The 18,722-nt window shown below is 39.5% G+C and overlaps 1 protein-coding gene and 1 non-coding gene across 2 annotated transcripts; one reads left to right on the forward strand and one right to left on the reverse strand.

The window, feature by feature from the left end:
- Positions 1 to 891: 891 nt before the first annotated feature.
- On the reverse strand, positions 892 to 7,651 carry LOC103713480 (vacuolar protein sorting-associated protein 25-like). Its single transcript, XM_008800425.4, has 7 exons — positions 7,510 to 7,651; positions 4,185 to 4,288; positions 2,299 to 2,438; positions 1,967 to 2,020; positions 1,742 to 1,830; positions 1,575 to 1,650; positions 892 to 1,279 (listed from the first exon to the last, which is right to left on the reverse strand). The coding sequence occupies exons 2-7, from the start codon at positions 4,241 to 4,243 to the stop codon at positions 1,158 to 1,160; spliced, it is 540 nt and encodes a 179-aa protein (XP_008798647.2). The 5' UTR covers positions 4,244 to 4,288; positions 7,510 to 7,651; the 3' UTR covers positions 892 to 1,157.
- A 47-nt stretch (positions 7,652 to 7,698) lies between these two features.
- LOC103713481 lies at positions 7,699 to 8,756 on the forward strand. The gene is made up of 2 exons (XR_001879811.3): positions 7,699 to 7,987; positions 8,405 to 8,756. It is a non-coding gene; the product is annotated as an uncharacterized LOC103713481 (transcript).
- The last annotated feature ends 9,966 nt before the right edge of the window (positions 8,757 to 18,722 follow it).

Raw genomic sequence — 18,722 nt, forward strand, 5'->3', positions numbered from 1 at the left:
AGGCAGCTAATTAGGCTTGCTGAGGCTGCTGGAATTGGCTAGATTAGTTCACAAACTGGTAGGTCTCCCATGAAACGGCACAGGAAGTTGGCGCGTGAATGAAGGAAAAAAGAAGAGATTGATAAGAGATTGAAGAAACAATTTTTTCAGTTCACCAGAAAAAAAAAAAAGAAACAAATTTTAAAAGCAGATTTGTGTACAGAAAATTGATCCAAGCAAAGTAGTGACCCTCTGTAATTTGTATTATTGCCATCATTAAATAGAAAAAGAAGTATTTCATCTGCAAGAAAATATAGATAAGGAGGAAATTATCTAAATAAATTGTTAAATGACAGCATTCATGTCTTTGCGCAAATCAGAAATACTATAGCAACCAAACAGCTGCATTTTTAATAAGCCAATCCCTGGTAGTATCTAATTCAACCAAAACAGTTATATTAAAGTTGAGCAAGAGTGGCAATCCTTAACCATTTAGACAATTTAAATTGTTTCAACAGGTTGTAGATCGGATTAAATTATCTATTTAATAAAATAGTTAGGTATGTTTAATAAACAAATCAAATTCGAATTGATAGGTTTTTAATATAACTTGCATCTGACCTGACTCGTATCTTGTCCAACCTGTTCCAATTGAGCATAAAATAATTTTGTCCCCACAATAGAACCATAATGTAAGCTAGGAAAGGAATAAAAGTTACAACTCATACGATAGTGGCCGGCACCTTAATGCCCTCTTTAAGAATTAGTGTGTAAACCTCTAATCCAGCTAACATGAATCAAGGATCAGGTGTTCCAAAATCAAACGAGTGTGGTGTTCATTTGCACATTTTAACAGCTACCACACACAGCAACAAGTGGCAACTATAATGAAGCCTAAAATTCAAACGAACCTGGTCCCCAAAAACCAGCAAGCACTGAGCTCACTCAGACTACAGTCTGGCCTTTTTTCGATATTCTGAGGAATGAGATATGGACTTGTATACATGTTCCTTGGATTTAAAGCATCAACAAATTATACTCTGCAAACGGCTACTCATACACACTTTATTCATCAATCTGATAAACAAAATATAAAATGTGAAGATTTTTGAGGATTAGGAATTTGGTTGGTAAATGGGAATGATCAACCATCCGTCGGGAAACAGGATATGTATAATTTAAGCAGAGAATTTCACTCCTTCATCATCTGTTGAAGTCCCCTTGAAAATTGCTGCTTTACCCTTCTGTTCAAGTAACCTCAGGGCACGCATCAGCACACAACGATCAATCCCCGCAAGCTCTGGAAGCATAGGAAGTAAATGTCACAGAAAAAAGTTGAGGATCGACATTCGAGCAGAAGTTCAGTTATATGCTAAGATGCATCGTGGTGTAACCAACAGGAATCCTAGATATGGGATGTCAGCTAGATTTAGATGAATGTCAAGAGAACAGAGTTACCAATAAGTGAGACCACAATAATCAAAATATTTGAAAGTTTTAAGCAAATAATGCTATCAGGTGCATGCCAAAAAAAAAATGTCAATAAAATTGTTGCATTTAAAAGACAATTCAAACATTGAGGGATTTGGGATTACCGGTCCCACGAGTTTCAATTCCTGATTGTATATCCTCGACAGTCATGACGCTGTCTTCAAATCCATTTTCTTTTACCTGATCAAATCAGGAAAAAAAAACCCGGAAATGATTGGCACATGCTGAATATTGTTGTAATACTTTGGAGATTGAATTAAAGTTAACTCACAAAGTTCAAAATATAATCTGCCCAAGCTTGAATTCTTAGCCACAGAATAAGACATTTCTTATGGCTTTTGTCCATCCATTCTGCACGGCCTGCAAGAATGTACAAGTTAAGAAAAGCCATTTACTTTCATGATGATGTAATTATAATGCGCTCAACCTTTTTTTCAAACTTCTTCACCAAACAAATACACTATGTTTTAGCTTTCAAATAACTATCATGACAAACCTTCAGCAACCAGAGCACTTAGAAATACCTCTCTTGCCTCATGGCTTAGAGATCCTGCAAGCCCACCATGAAAATTCAGTAACAAAGTTATGAAAAAACTAAGAAACCACCAGCAAATGATAACTAAAGAACCATATGTTTAATGCAGCATGTGAGGCCAAAAATAATAACTTGGTTATTTTCTCAAATGCTAAACGAGGCCCAACCAAAAAATGTTTTAAAGAAGCAATATATATCTTATAATTTTTTTTAATTTAACATGTTTCTGAACTGTTTGACATCTTTCCAACACACAGAAGTATTCACATATTCCATCAAGAGACATGACTTACTTTCAATGACTGGATTAGAAAACAGGGGAAAATCTTCTTCCAGCCCAATAACAAATATTTTTTGACTTCTACAGTAATCAAGTATCAGTTCCTTCCATAGTTGCACTTGCTTCTCACGTGTTTCCCTTACTGGCTGCAAACTACAAGGACAAATATAATAAAAGTTACATGCAGATGGCCTCCTGCTGAAGTGGAAAAGGAACAAAATTCCCATGACAAGGACAAAATCTACGATTGAACAAGTAATACATAATGTTTTTTCTTTGGTAAAAATAATACGGGGTGTTTCATTAGTATAAAAAGCCAGCAATACTTACTAAAATATGGAGTTAAGCTAAAAACTGTGAATTTATTTTCCTTAGCAATCAATAAGTTGTGTAATTAAAACAATGAAGGCATGTTTTTTATTGGTAATTTCCAGCAAAAACCCATCAGGCTGACCAAAATAAGTAGATTTCATAGGGGTTTGCATAACCAGGTTAGGTTTGGGTTTTGCTGCTCAGGAACTAACAACTTAAGAGAGGGTGGATCTGGTTTAGAAATTTAAAGCAAGGTCCAGGGCTCTCAACTCATGATTAACTCAAAGGAGGAAAGACCCTACAGAAATGATTTTTAAAAGGGCGAGTCTATATTATATACTATGTCTATGACAAACATACTTCAAGCTACAAGACTTATCCCACCTACAATCTGCTCTATAGAATATAAGGGGTGGTCCATCAAAGTTTGAGGACAATATAGCAAGTTCTTAGCTTGACATCAAACTTTCATCATTAGGGAGCAAAGTTTCAGCAGCACAACTTTTAGCACGAGAGGGGTTTACCTTGTGGGAAGTAAAACTTGTTTGTTGGCCAACCAAAGCTCATTAAATAGAGGAGAGACCCAAGGTTTTGTTATACTTGAAAAGAGGCTAGATAAAGATGATGAGGCAAGAATATAGGTATTTGTGTTTATATATGAGGAATAGGTTGTAAGGAAAAGAGCAAGTTTGGCACAAAACACCAAAAAGGTATCAGATAAGATTAGAACAAAAAAGGCTTTCCTCAATAATAATTTGCACAACTTTGCTTATGAAACTTGACAATAGAATAAACGGATATATGGTAATATTATCTGACACCGCTAAGGCTAAGAGGGAAATTTCCATGTGAAAAGAGTGCAGGTTTAAGATTGAGCATGGTGATAATCTTTGAGAAAGTAATGAATGCAAAACAGAGAGAAAAGGGAAAAAAGAACATAGGGCAATTGGTTATAAGCTAGAAGACCAAACCAATAAGACAAACATGCCTACATCCAAATCCATGTCAATAATTTCAGACCAAATAAGTCAGCTGAATGGATTATTTTGATGTGTTAGCACTTGCAGAAATTCACAATATCTAACTATAGTAAAGTCATCTTTGATAATGAGTTGTGACTATAGTCCAGTTTGGACATTAATCAGGTTTATTCTAAGATGGCCTTAATATAACACCATGCCTAAGGTCCATTCTTATGCATGGTAACAAGGCCTATTTAACAAATCAAACCATTGATATCGAATCTATTTCTTACTGATCCAGGTTTAGTATAACTTGTGGCAGGGTCCAATTATATATCATTCAGTAGTAACTTTGGAACAAGACAAATAAAGTTCAAGTTTTGAGAACAGATTCAATAAAAAAGTTTTTCATCTGTTGATTATTGATGCAGTCTGACTCCCCCTTCCCCATTCCTTATAAAAGGAGAAAAATCATATCAGTCAGCTAGATCGAGATCATAAGAAAGATATTTCATTCTTCTATCGCAATTTAAATTTTAAAACATATTAAAAATTTGTTAAAGTAAAACTAAAGCAGGAACTTTAGAAAGAACCACATTTAAAATGAAGAGGTTCGGTAGATTACGTGAAATAGGGTGGATAATTGAAGAAGTGGGGCAGCTTGAAGCCCCCTAATTTCTGCATCTTACCACTCTTTCACTTTCAAGCACAAAACTTTCTACTGCACTTCTGCAATCAAAACATTTATAAATGTAACTTCCAAGCAGATTTGGTTGTTGAATGGAAAAAAGGAAAAAAAAGGCATAAGAAATACATCAAAAGAAAAATTGTAGAGAATACCTGATAATATATACCAGAATAAATGTTACAAAGTGAAAATGGTCCAAATTACTAAATTCAAGGATCCCGGTACCTTTTGACAAGGTAAATAATACTTAAAAAGAGTCATGAAATTATAGCAATCAAAATTGGTGCTTTTTGAGAGATTTTTTTTTTTGAACACTAAAAGTATAGTTTCCATTACATAAAAAGATATTATCTGTTCTTACATTCTTTTACTATGTACTACATTTTTTCTTGACACATTCCATTTGAATATATAATGCTTAAAAATAGGTTAGGCTAATTAGTGTCCAAAACTAGTTTTTGGAGGGACAGAAACCCCAATCCCCAAGGAAAAATCTCAATAATTAAAGCTTGAGACAAATCAGGAGGGATTCATCAATCTCTTAAGAACTAAAAAGAGGGAAAAAATCTCATGCAACTAATATGCAACAACTAGAATAAAGCAAAGCACAAGAATTCGAAGAAAATTGGGGAAATGGAAGTTCAATCCATAAGAGAAACCTAAGCTCATGACAATCTTTCTTGCAGGTCGAAACCATGGGTAAAACCCTAGTGCCAAGCCCTTTATCAGTAAGGGTCAAAAGAGAGAGTAAGATACTTTAGCCTAAAAACTGAGACCGACAAGTTCATGAAACAACTACATAATATATATATAATCACTAGGTGGACTTTATTCGTGATGCCTATTGTCGGACATAGGGGCTATTTGGATCCGTAGAACTCAACTCGCCTATAAGTTGAGTTACAATAGCAGCCAAGCATGTGTTTTGGAGGCTCACAATTTGATCGCATGCTATAGGCCAATTGCAGCATGGGACAGCTTAGGCCTAAAAGTCTACAACCTATCTGAAAGCCAAAATGACTATGGGACAAACTACAAGGCTCAAGTTGCCTCGAGTGTTCCCCATTCACTTCCTCCTTGACTTTGTTGCCTACTCCACCTACCTCTCCTCCTACCCTTTTTCCCTCTCTTCCATCATTGTCAGCAGCCTCCTCATCTTCCTCCATCTCCTTCCCTTCCCCACCGCTTCTTCAAACTCTCCACCGGCCATTCCTCTCTCTCCTCCTCCCCCCTCCACACTCCCCTAGACTCTTCCTGCACCTCCCCTTATCCCCTGCATAGATGGTTTCCTCCTCTTTATTTCCATCCCCTCCCTCACTAGTCCTCCTTCAACTTCTTTGTACACCACTCCTCCCTCCCCTCCAGCTCAGTCTTCCCCTTCGCCCTCCCCCCCTCCATGGTACTTGTCGCCTCTTCCCTCACCACTCCCTCCAACTCTTTCTCCGTCTCCTCCACCACCGATGGCCGCCTCCACCTCTGCTTTCTCCCTGGTCGTAACTTCTCCGTCTGCATTGCTCCTCCCTCTCATCCCCCTCCCTCCGCATCATCCCCTGCCCCTCCTCCAAATAATGGGGATTCATCCCCCTACAACTTAATTGCATGCTATCATGCCATAGGCGATTGAGATATAGTGCAACTTGAGTTGCACGGTTCCAAATAAGCCTTATATTATGGTACAACATAGAGATGAAACAGTCATTCTCTGCCCCCACGTATCAAGATAGGATTTTCCATATTTATCAAATACAATATAGGCCCCAAAATGTAAATGATACGGATCGTGGACGATGTTATCCAGTTAGCCAAGTGAATGAGGAAAAAAAGTTTGCTTCCTTTTGTTGTGAGCATGTCAAACAAGTGTACTAGGATCAAGGTTATGAAGTGTAAAAAAATAAAAAGGAAGTCCCTCCCCCATAAAAAAGAATCTTGGTGCGGAAAGCTGTTTTTTGGTTTAGATCACCTTAGTACATTCCCATCTACTACCCTTTGATAATGATTAATGTAGTTAAGTGCTTGAAGAAGCTAATGCTTGATGCACAGCAAGAAGCAAATGCACAACTTGCAAACCCTAGAGGTGGTGCATTTAAGCATGTTAAGTTGGAGATCTTTTACATGGCCACATAGAAGAAGTGATATTGGAGGTGGAAGTAAAAGACAAAAACCTCTAAAGACATATTTTGCTCATAAGTACAGCATTCATAAAATAAATAGGAGCACGCCATTGCTAAAATTACAAGGTGAATTATAGTGTTTGGAGACAAATGTGTATGGAGATAAAATCTAAGAGGACTAGATATCTAATTATTTAGTTGCACCTAAGATGAGTGCTTATAACCATTAGTCCAAATAACAGGGCTGTTCAGATGATGCAAGTTTTAGCCACAAATGTTTAAGGGCATTGTTTACTCTAAAAGTAGAAGAGCCTCTAAAAGTATAGGAGCCCCTATAGTACTGTCACCAGTAGCATCTGTAACAAAGTCACAGCTGGGAAGTAGAGGATGACAATATGCTTAAGAAATAATATAAGCGCACATAAAGAATAACTTAAACATAGTATATGTCTTAAGGTGTAGAGTGTGGCCTATCAACAACATATGTCATTTTGCTAAATGAAATTGGCACAATGAAACCATTATATGGTTTTGGCTTTTGAAATTCAAGTGAAATTAATAATTACAATATTGAATAACGTTGTAACAATCGAATGGAGACTCAAAAGTAATCATTGAGAACCAATTGCATATCTAAAGGTGCAAAAAAAAAGAAAGAAATAAAGGTTAAACCAAATGGTAATGGAAACTAGAAAACGGAAAAGCATAAAGGAAGAGCTAAAACATGATAAGTAATAAATCTCCCATCACTAGTTTTACATAACTGCATAAAGTCATGCTATCAAACTATCACAATATAGATTAGTATGAGCAAGCATCAATAAGTAACAGAAAGAACATTTGAAGTGCAACACTGTTAAGCATAGTATAAGACAAAAAAGAATAAAAAGAAAAATAAAAGATGCCCAGATTTAAGCAAAGAAAGAGAAGAATATCACTACCTTAATACCAAATCCTAGGAAAACAAGTCATGTTTTCATGTATCTGAGAATAAATCTAGAGGATCCGAACATGGAGAGCCAAACAGCCTAAATATCCTTGAAGATTAAATTGGGGTTTGTTCTTGCGGGTCTTGCGATGAAATCCTCCTCGAGGTCTCATAGAGAGAGGAAGAGAGGGAAGCCGGGGGGGGGGGTGGTTGGTGCGCTTACCTTTACGTCGCAACGGCAGAGGAGAGCTTTCGCGCGCCGTCCGGGGAGTTGAGGCGCAGCGGCCGGCCGGTTGGGACGGCTTGGCCGGGACAACCTTCTATTGTGTATCGACGGCTATAGTGGTACTCTCTTATAGTTAGTGGGGCGTATTTAAAAAGAAGGGGAGTAACTATATAAAGTCGGCCCTCCCACCGAAATCTTTCGTTTTCTGCTCTCGCCCGATGGATCGATTCAAGGGTTCAGAAGAGACCAGAACGAATCGCCGGAAACCCCAGAAGAAAACAGGGTCCGCGGTGAGGAGGCGCCGGAAACGATAAACGGCGGCGAAGGAGGGGCCGAAGGGAGGGAAGCACCGGAGGATCCGACGCTGTTCATGGGGATGAAGGTATGGAGAATAGCCTCGATCCACGGGACTGCAAGGGGGATTACCTCGGCGTCGCTTCCGATCCCTATGTCACCGAGACAGTTCTCTGGATCGGTGGAGATCTTCCCCCCTCAAAAGAATCGTCGTCATTCTTGATTTCTGCTTCTGATTCTTTCTTTTTTTTTTTTAAAGATCTTTTGGTGATTACTTGATCGTAGATTTGGGTCGTGGACCAGATTGGGCATGGATTCATGTCAATGCACATAATATGTGGAGAATCTTGATTTATTATAGGGGTCTGGCTTCACTTGTGCGGCATAATTTAATATTTTTTTTGTGTTATATATCGAATCTTGATATTTGTTCTTATGCTTTGGGAGGGAAATTATAGGCATAATTTTCGGTTTTCGGTTTTCAGCTACGACTTTTAGCCCTTCTATGGCTGAATTTTGCTTCATATATACTTATAGGCATTATACCCTGCTTTATGATGTTATGAACATGTGATTGATCTTGATATTTCCATTGCAGCTATATGTCCTTTCACATTTGGAAGCTCTCTTTGTTTCGGTGAGGCAATATTCTTTGAATAATGTGTTCTTTTGTATGGACGGAAAAGCCTTTGCAAGCAATCAGAGAAGTGATGGTTTGAATGCAACAATGTGATGATTAATTTTAAAGCTGTATTGATGATTAAAACTCTTTATTCAACTGCAATCTATCAAATGTATTTATTCTGTTTAACATCTTTCAATAGAGTTTAAAAAGAAGTCTGTCCAACTTGATCTTCATCTAAGTTTTCAGTCAATACAACATTATGCTCTATGGATTCTGTCATCTGTTGTAAAGTTATAAAATGACTAGCACTTAGGACTTCTCTAACCTACTGTGTCCCAGTCATCTTGTCTGTCCCATCATTTCCAAACTCTATGCTACCCAACAAATGAAAGAATTTTCTCATCTCTTCCACCTCATCTAGGTCTCCATCATCACCACCTTCCCCGTCGAATCCCATTACCAAGTACTTGGTCATAGTCAAAGGCCAGAAAAAGTTTTCAAGCTCACCAATCAAAATTTTTCATGAAAACTTGTATCAATGAATCCAGAATATTTAACTATTGTGTCCATGCACTAAGACATAAATCTTTTCCCAATTAATAGGTACATCAAATGTCATATTAATTCATTTTCTAGCAATGTCTTTCCATTTACATATAGCACTTTCTTGGCAAAGTTTTTGTCTCCCTAGGGAGCACATATACTCCATTTTACATGTTATGTCCATATCTAATGCATATCAGATATCAATATGCGTTGGTAAAGACTTGGATACATGTCCAATACTTCTAATAAGTATCTCATTCATTAAGGAATAGAAAAGGTCTGGATGCTTCCCAGTACATCTGGATCAAGGTCCGCCGTACCGGTACCGGTCGGCGTACCGGTGGCCGGCCGGACCGGTACGGTACCGGTCCGGTCCGGTACGTACCGGCCGGTACGCGGTGGTTTCAAAAACCACAGCGCGCGGCGCTGTGGTTCTAAAAAAAAAAAAATCGTACCGGTGCGAACCGGCCGGTTCGCACCGGTACGAGGCCGGTACCGGCCGGTACGGGCTCCGAACCGGCCGGTACGCACCCGTACCGGCCCGTTCGGATAAAAAACCGAAAAATACCGGTTTTTTATCCGTTCCGGTACCGGTCCACGGCCGGACCGGTACGGCATTCCATGATCTGGATACTTTCCAGACTCTAGGGATAGTGGAGGAGTTTCTTTTCTTTTCTGATGTTTGTTAACATTTTGATAATAAACATGATGGATGTCATGGGATGATTAATCTTGGAATTTGTGATATTCGATGTTCTGATATCAAGCAGGAATTATATCATCATGATAACTATTTAAGCCTTTTTGATATTTTCAAAAAATATTTATATGAAAGTATGTTTATTTATTGGCATATACTAGCTGTATTATATCCTGTTTTTTCAAGATTTGTTATGTTGGCATATCCATATCATGTCATAATGTATTTTGCACGCGTGCCCATATTTCATAGTTTTCATGTTCTGTAGTCTATAAAACATTCTTTCAGAAAGTTTTTGTGTGGCCTCCTTCTTAATGCATGAATGAGCCTCCCTCAACTAACAGGGCATTGCTTTTGATTAACCAGCCTGCCCTGATGAGAAAAATGAATGATTTTGTTTCTACTTATTAATTCATGCCAAAAGAAGAAATTTTAGCATGAGTTCCCCTTTCCTTCACTGTCAGCTAATTTTTTGGCAAAAAAGTGGGGGAAGGGATGGTAGAATACCTCAACAGAAGTGCTTAGGTCTTAGAATGCACCACTTCACAGCTAGATCTGGAGAAAAAGGAGCTCCTCCACTCAATTCCCCTTCACTATTCCTCTCTCTGTGTTTTGGATGAGGAAAAAAAACAGGGGGTCGTCATTGACCAGTATTGGTGTGGGACCAGCAACTGCTGTATTGGTGTCAGTACTGGTCAATACCGAGTGATTCAGACTACTTCTGCCTGGTCCAGCCAAGAACCAGCTTCCGGATCTGGTTTTCATACCGATTCTCCACCAGGTCACTACAGTACGCTTTGTACTGTCGTGTTCAGGCCAGTATCGAAAACATCAGTCTTATTGGTTATTATCTGTTTGCACATTTATATAACCTCTCTAGCAAAAATCTGTCAGGTTGATGTTTAAGTGATTTTTATTTTATGTATTTGTTATAGTTTATCTCTTGTTATGTTGGGATTAGGAGTATTTGATATGTTTTTGATATAGATTTAGACCTATCTATTATTATGTTTCTGGTACTCTCTTCTTCACTCTTTAGTTTTTCCATCTTCATTTTAACTATTCTCCTTTCCTGTAATATGCCTGTCAGTTGTTGCACCTTAGTTGCAACAGCCTCATATGGTTGGTTTATTTTCTTTTTTCTAAAAAAAAAAATCTAGCACTAATGGTGCTCTGCCTTTATCTTGAGAAAGTATTCATTTTATTCTTCACAGATACTCCTAGTAGAGACAGAAGTTTCAGAAATCAGATTTTAAGGGTAGATTAGTTAAAATTCTGCTAGGAAGGTATGGATCATTAAGTTTTGATGACAAGCAGAAAAGGCTCAATATTCTGCCTTGATTTGCAAATCTTTCTATAATCTGGTTCACAATGACTTCAGTGTTGGTCAGGGCAGCAAAGATTTCACAAGCACACCTTTCATATTTTCTTGCTCTGAGGAACAAAGGTCTTTAACTGTAGGTGGAAGCTAGGAGTAGTCCATGTAAGTTTGGTAGGATATCAAGTATGAAAACTTAAAAGTTGTTGGGTTGATCAATGGATGAATACTTTGTAATATGAGTTAAATATGTTCACTTGTGAGCAAACTGTTTTAACATTTATGAGTTACCCATTGCGAAATCTCCATACTTGAGCCCACTTATGGTACTATTATCCTTCTTTTAAGATAGTTAGCTGACCTGTATTTTTTTGGTAAAATTAATTGACCTATATTGATGAGTTAGAATCTCTCTAAGTTACTTTCAAGCTCAGGGATCCAGTGACTCGGACAACTTATGCTCATAACAGTTCTCATACATGAAATTGACTAATTCGGATCAGCATATCCCTTGACAGTTCATTTGCTATTGATAACTATCCTTCATTTTCTTCTGTCAGTGAACTTATCATCCATGGTTGTGAAATCTAACTCATTGTTCCAAACACTGCTGTGACATCTTACAAACATATTGTCTTAGCCTTTGAACAGAGTTGCCCTGACAAATTTATTTGTTTATTTTTTCATTGTGTTTTATCTTGCTTGTGAATCTGCCGGGCAGATACCTGGGAAAGCAAGTAATGAGGCAGCTATTATGAGTTTTATATCTCTCTTTTCTTTAAGGGTAATGATGTTGGTTACATTGTTGCCTTTCTGAAAATGAGTTCTAGAAGATTATTATAAATGTTTTTTTAGAGTCTTAGAAGAAGCAAATAACCAAAGCAACTTTTTTTATGGAGTACACTTTAATGTGATCCAGTTAAGATTATTTTGAAAGTGTATATTAGTATCTTAAGACCCTATATAGCTGGGACAAGGGTTGATGGTTAGGATTGTATCTAAGGTACGCCGAACTAGTACCAATTGGCATACCGGTGACGATCCGAACCAAGTCGGTACCAGTTCGGGCCGTACCAAACTGGTACTGATCCGGTCTGCTGCGAGAGAGCGCACCCGCGCGGGATGTTTCCCCGCACTTCCACGGGCGAGCCGCTCGCACGGGCGCGCTTCGCCGCGCGTTTCCCCGTGCGCGAGCACTTTTTCCCGCTCGTTTCCCCGCTTGTGGATGCGTTTCCCCGTGATTCCCCACGCTACCGCCTTTCTTTTTTTTCCTTTTTCTTTTCCTTTTCTTCTTCCTTCTTCTTCCCGAAGCACCCTCTCTCTCCTCCTTTCTTCTTGTCTTTCCTCTCTTTCCCCCCTTCTCCCGCGAGCAAGGAAGGGCGAACGGAGCTCTTGGGAGGGGGGTGATCCTCGTCGGGGTGCTCAGGAGGGAGGGGGTCGGCCCGAGGCCCGGCCTCCCTTCTTCTTCTTCTCCTCTTTCTCATCTTCTTCCTCTTCTTTCTTCCTCTTTTTTCCTCTTCTTTCTTCCTCTTTCCCGCGAGCATGCTACCCCTCATGCGGGCAGGTGCGAACTGGTCCGGTTCGCACTGGTACGCAGCGAAAACTGATCGGTTTTGACCCCATAGGAGCTGGAACCGTTTTCCATGGCCGAACCATACTGGTTGGCGCCAGTTGTATCAGCATCTAAAGAATATCAAAATAAGCTGTAACTTATATTTGAAAATGTTTGCATCATAAATGAAGATATCAATATAAGTTTACATAAAACAACAATTGTTCCTATCATCACATTCCAATGTTTCAACTTATGACTATTAGAAAAAGGGGTTTGAAACTGGTCGAGAAAAAGACTTGATTATCTTCTGAAATTGACTGATGATCAGGAGCAAGATTTCCTAAGGTAAACTTGATCTGCGTCTATGACCAAAAATTTATTAAACCTATAAGATTACTTTCACTTAGCATGCAAGTTTATGCTGCCTAGAAGTAAGGCAGGCGGTGAATTCATTATCAGGGAGATAGTTGAGTAAGTTATAGTCCTCATGTTGGCATATACCATCAGGATCATACGATATCATCACCAATGCCTAGAACTGTTCTCATCTTTGCAGGTGACAACACATTATTGTTTGCAGACAGTTTTGAAGTTCACAGGATCAGGAAAGATGAAGAGATGTATATTAGTAATTCCAGATTTTGCCATCTATCTTGTTTATCGGGATGCTGATGTGTTAAAACAGTGGATAGCCCTTGCAGGCTGCAGCTGTTGACAAGATTTGCTTGAGCAAACTGAGTGATATTTTTTGCATTCATTGTGCGAGTATGACTTACTAATGGCCAGCACTCGGAAAACAGAAATTGTTACTGTGCTAGTTGAAGCTAGCAAAAGAACGTCCGAATATGAAAGTGAGGTGGTCTGCTCCACCAGGTAAGTGTGGGTAATGGCCTTGGTGCATAGATCGCAGCAGCTTCGGGCAGTATCTGGGCTCGCATTTGGAATTTTACCAAGAATGCTCTCGAATTTTCTCCTCCTGCTCTTCTGGCTTCCCCCCAGCCTCCACCTCTTGGATCATGGCGAAGGACTCTCTTACAATGATGATGATATACATGGTGGAGCAGGAGAGTTTTGGAGAGTTTTGCAGTGATGATGGTAAAAGAAATACAGAGCACTGCATCGGTCGTTCTGGGAGGACAAGTAGGAGAGTTTTGGAGGACAAGCAGCAGGAGAAGAAGAAGAAGAAGCAGAAGAAGAGCATCCAGACCCTCTCACTTGGTTGATACACGCACAGTAAAGTGATCGGTTATCATATCCATACGAGTGGGATATGCTCTACGGCCAATGAGTGTTTATCCAGGAGTGAGCGTGATACATGGTGCTCATGCCCGTGCTGCCATGGGACGAAGAAGAAGAAGGAGAAGAAGAATCAGGAATCCCTCCACTAAAGAAATTTAATTTCTCCAATCGTTGCCGTGACACTTCAAACCTCTGATGATATGTACCCCAAATCGGGGGGGGGGGGGACAGCCCACCAAAACTCTCCAAAAGAGAGCTACACCACAAATGTCCGCATTGTTATTCAAAACTTACTGCATGTGTGCAATCTTTTGCAAAAGAGCTGATTTATTTGCTTCCTAACATCAATTCTTTGTTCCTTCTCATCGGACAGAAAAAAAGCAAGTTCGCTGCCTTGTTGCAGGTCTGTTCACACTCGTCGACAAAAAATGTATAAAATAGATCAGTAATAGTTTTCTTAACAGATTACAGCACAAGGAAAGACCAAAACCTGGATGGAAATTTAGCAACGACGACGTCCTCCGTGATGTGCCATCTGACCCATATCCACTCACAGGCTTCTCAAAGCCAAAGCAGAGGCGGTTTGAATCCCTGGAGGTGGCACAGCCATTAGCCAGGTCTTCTCCACTGCACACCTTGTGCGTCCGGTGACTCGCCCCGTTGTCCATTCCTCAACTTTTTTTCCAAAATGCATACTGCACCTGTGCCTAGTGTAAGCCTTAGTTGAGTGATCTGGATCTCCATCCATATGTAATTGCTTTCAAGAGAAAGATCCTACCTTTAAAAGGAGAGGCGTCTCAATTGTTTTCAAGAGTTTCCTCTTCTTTTAGTTCTCCACATCAGTGAGAAATTCATCATGTTGTAGACATTGCGATCGATTTATGATAGATTATGAGTCCTGTCAGGGTCTGAACTTGTGCTTTGATCTCTAGTTCTAAATACAGCTGCATTGTGTATTCATCTTTTCACTTTGTATTCACCCTCCCCTTGCATGCACACAGGCTCATAGATCGAAGAGCGTAGATGTTTTCTATATCTTATTGCAGGAGGTATTAAAACAAGGCTCACGAAAGAGGAAAGTGAATAATATTGGGGCATCTGATGGGACATTGACTTTTTAGAGAACAATCTCTTTTATGTTGAGGCTTTGAGAGGTGGAGATATTTACTGCCTGTACAATTTATTTTGTGCTCTATTCAAGGCTTTTTTTCTTCCATCTGTGTGATCTCTATTATTTGTGTCAGGGTAATTTCTTCTGTCAAACTTGAGGTCCTGGTGCTCTGAAATGATACTGTAAATGCATCTATTACTTGAATGGTCGGCACATCCGGTAATTGCATCCATTATTTCTGATCAGAATGAGGAAGAAAGCTCGTGTTTCATTTCTCTGCGTCGGCCATTTCGTCTACAGTTCCAGTTTTCTGCATGCAAGCACACTTGCACATCTGTATGTGCCTGAGCATAGAAGCACACGTATACCCACATGCAGATGCCCATGCAAACACTAATGACAGCATGGAGTATGGCCGGCTAGTATTGTGTTTGTTAAATAACAAGGGGCACAGTCATTTAATTTTTAGTCGGAATAAACAAGAGGAACAATTATTTTACTCGTTTAGGTAATTTGAGTTGGGTTTGGTGCTGTAGGTCTGTAGGGTCTCATTTCTTTTGTAGGACAGAGAGACAGCTCTATCAGTGTCAGAAGGGGTCAAATCAAGAACGACGGAATCATTTCAAACCAGATAATTTCGACTGTTTTGAGCCATACCGTTGGCTTATCGGTACGATTCCGGCAATAGGAACGAGACTTGTTGCTCGAGCCGGAGAAGGAAAAGAAAAGAGAGAACAAGCGGGGGAGGAAGAGAGAATGAGAGGTCAGGATGCCAATGGAAGACCGGCGGAGGCCAACTGAGTCCGCCGGAAGTGAGGCCACGACTGCTCCTCCTGTTTCGAACGAAATAAGAGCCGGGCCGCATCCACCGCCCTCTCTCCCTCTCTCTCCTACTCTCTCTCTCTTTCTCTCTCTCACACAGTGTTGTATCCTCTGTCGGTACAGACTTGGCATGGCCCTTACCGAATCGTGCCACCGAAGAACAGGTACGGTATTCGGTATCAGTTTCTCCGATCTTGGGTCAAGCTCACTACAATCTTCCAAAGGTGATGCCATTCCGCTACTGCTGCATATTGACCGATGGTCCTTGGCAACTTGGCAATCTAGATTTTATAACCCGAGACATTTGAGGCCATATCAGCAAGGGTGATCAGCAACCCGATTCTTGCTGGTTTTAGCTTGTCCTGACCTCAGACCTTAGCCCCCACCGAACTGGAACAGGAAAAGAAAACTGCGTCTCCACAGAAGGTATTATCCGCTTGGAGCAGGTAGAAGTCTTCCTCACGGTTTTGCCCTTTAAAAAGTGCCTCTTGAGGGAAGGGTAATCGAGCCCTCCATTTAAGGCACAGACATTTCCGCTATTCAGTCGATGCGGGGCTAAGTCCGAGACCCTTTATTCCCACAACATCAGCCCCCCCAACGAGAAGGTCTGAGCTGAGGTCAAGGGCCCCTACCTGGCGCACCATTTGTTGAGATCGGGATTTCCCGACCTCAGATCTTAGCCCCCACCGAACTGAAACAAGGAAAGAAGATTGCGTCCCCACAGAAGGTATTGTCCGCTTTGGAGCAGGTAGAAGCTTTCCTCATGGTTTTGCCCTTTAAAAAGTGCCTCTTGAGGGAAGGGTAATCGAGCCCTCCATTTAAAGCACAGATCTTTTCGCTATTAAGCCGATGTGGGACTAAGTCCAAAATTCTTTATCCCTACATTACTACATGTTAACAGACATGCAATACGCTCCTTTGCATGTTCGTACATACCCTCGCTTCTTTTCGAGATATGGAGAACGCGCACGGAGAGAAGGAGATGAGGTTAATTCAACGGCCACTGTTCCACTAATCAATGGTAGTTGACCGACATGCACCACCCGCTTTGTCCTATTCACATTCTATGAGTAAATATTTGCATGATCTTCACATTATAAGCATTTGTATTTTATTTCTCCTGCCTCTCACGATTGCACCGTGCATTGCTCAGGAAAAGAAAATATCGAGCAGACAAAAAGCTTTGTTCAACACCGTGTCCCGTTGTGTTCTTTCTCGATTTTTTATGGGCCATTTCTGTGCTCTTGCAATAATTATAAAGGCAAGCTACATGTTTTGCAATTTCTAATCCAATCCATCAATTTGATCCTTAAACAACCTGTTTTAAGTAGGTTTGAAGTTGACATAAATAAGTTTGAATCATAAATGGGTCAACATATTTGAATCTATTTATTAAAGGAGTTAGGTTCAGATTTAAACTTTTGACCCATTTAATAAGTGAATTAGATTATGATCAGACCTACTTAACTTATTTAAAATATATTTAATTTGTTTGAAACTTGCTTAGCTTGTTTCTGACCTATTTAATCCAACCTGCTTAACATGTTTAATCTGTTTAAGTCTATTTAACCCATTAAAAATCCATCTAACCCGTTTAACCCGTTCAATGTATTAATAACTGAGTTATGTGGGTCGGATCAGATTATCTGTTTAATAAAAAGGTAGGATACATATTTAAAATTATGATCTATTTAATAAATAGGTCGGTTTTGGGTTGATAAATTCTTAATTTGACTCTCATCCAATCTGGCCAGTATTTAACCCGACCCGACCTAACTCGATTGCCATCCCTAGTCCTATGTTTGGAATGAGATATGGTGCTTATTGCATAAGTAGGTTATATTCATGGTATGGCCTAGAAGAGTTGCATCTAGGGGCCTTATTGACTAGAGCATAATCTAGCGCGAGTTTGATTAGTCTTTATTTGAAATTAATTTTAATCTTGAATTCTAAGATCAAGCTTGGTTTATTTACTATGATTTCAACGTCCATTCAAACTTAATTTCAAATCAAGTTGAACAGAGTCCTACTTGATTAGCTTGATAATCCTAAAAATAAAGCTGAGATCAGCTTGAAATTAAACCAAGCTATTTATAGTTTAAGTGGATGCTTGATATCAAGTTTTGCTTCAAAGTTTGGTTCAAGTCTAAATTAACATTTAATTGATCCAAAAATAGAAAACCAATTCAAACTTTAATTCAATGACTATTATATATGAAATAAATTATATATACATAATTTAGATATATTTGTGCCTTATCAAATCAAGCTTGATCGAGCTAGGTTGATTTTTGACTCAACATGAAATTAATCTCGATTCTATTTGGATGGTTCAAGATTGTTTTTTTTTTTTTAATTTCAAATTAAGTTTCGCTTGAGTTTTTCTCAAACCGGGCCCAACCCGAGCTCAAGTTGCTAAGTTCATTTGACCCCCCTAGTCACATCGCATGGCCACATAAGAAACCACACCCCCTTGCATTAAGGCAAGGTTTGCTAAATGCCTTCGCTATCATATATTGTAACCCGTAAATTACTAGTTAATCCGTGGTGCAACATCAAGGCTCTAGGATGCACTTGATGCACAAAAATATGGAGTAGTGGACAAATTGTAACATTTCCAAGACTTTAGTTTATTTCTGGGATCAGCATATGCTCGCTAGTCGTGTATCCTTGATCTGAATTTTTCTACATCTCTTCATAAGTATACAGCGTTGCACTTGATAAAAAGTAGGTACTTCTAGAAAGTTTATCAGGTGACCCATCCAGTGCACTAATCTCAAAGCACTAGATCTCTATCATTCATCCATCTGCACATATCTCAAAGCAGCCTATCATTTATCACCCATTTGTCTGCATAGATCGCAAAGTATTTAGTCTTTTACCCGTCATCCACTTGCATGGGGTCTCAAAGCGCTCCGTCCGTGTGACTCTCCTTTCCTTCTTTTTCAATTCATGCCAAAACAAGAGTCCCTCGCTAGTTGCTACATTAGTGGAAAGCAC

The sequence above is a fragment of the Phoenix dactylifera genome, unplaced genomic scaffold (genome assembly GCF_009389715.1).
Source record: "Phoenix dactylifera cultivar Barhee BC4 unplaced genomic scaffold, palm_55x_up_171113_PBpolish2nd_filt_p 000121F, whole genome shotgun sequence".
NCBI classification, from domain to species: domain Eukaryota; kingdom Viridiplantae; phylum Streptophyta; class Magnoliopsida; order Arecales; family Arecaceae; genus Phoenix; species Phoenix dactylifera.

Excerpts from the sequence above, each read along its gene's own strand:
- LOC103713480 (XM_008800425.4), bottom strand. The coding sequence starts at position 4,243 with ATGCAGAAATTAGGGGGCTTCAAGCTGCCCCACTTCTTCAATTATCCA. Across the intron at positions 1,831-1,966 it reads AAGTGCTCTGGTTGCTGAAG|GCCGTGCAGAATGGATGGAC; the intron begins GTTTGTCATGAT and ends ACATTCTTGCAG. Across the intron at positions 1,280-1,574 it reads AATTGAAACTCGTGGGACCG|AGCTTGCGGGGATTGATCGT; the intron begins GTAATCCCAAAT and ends CTATGCTTCCAG.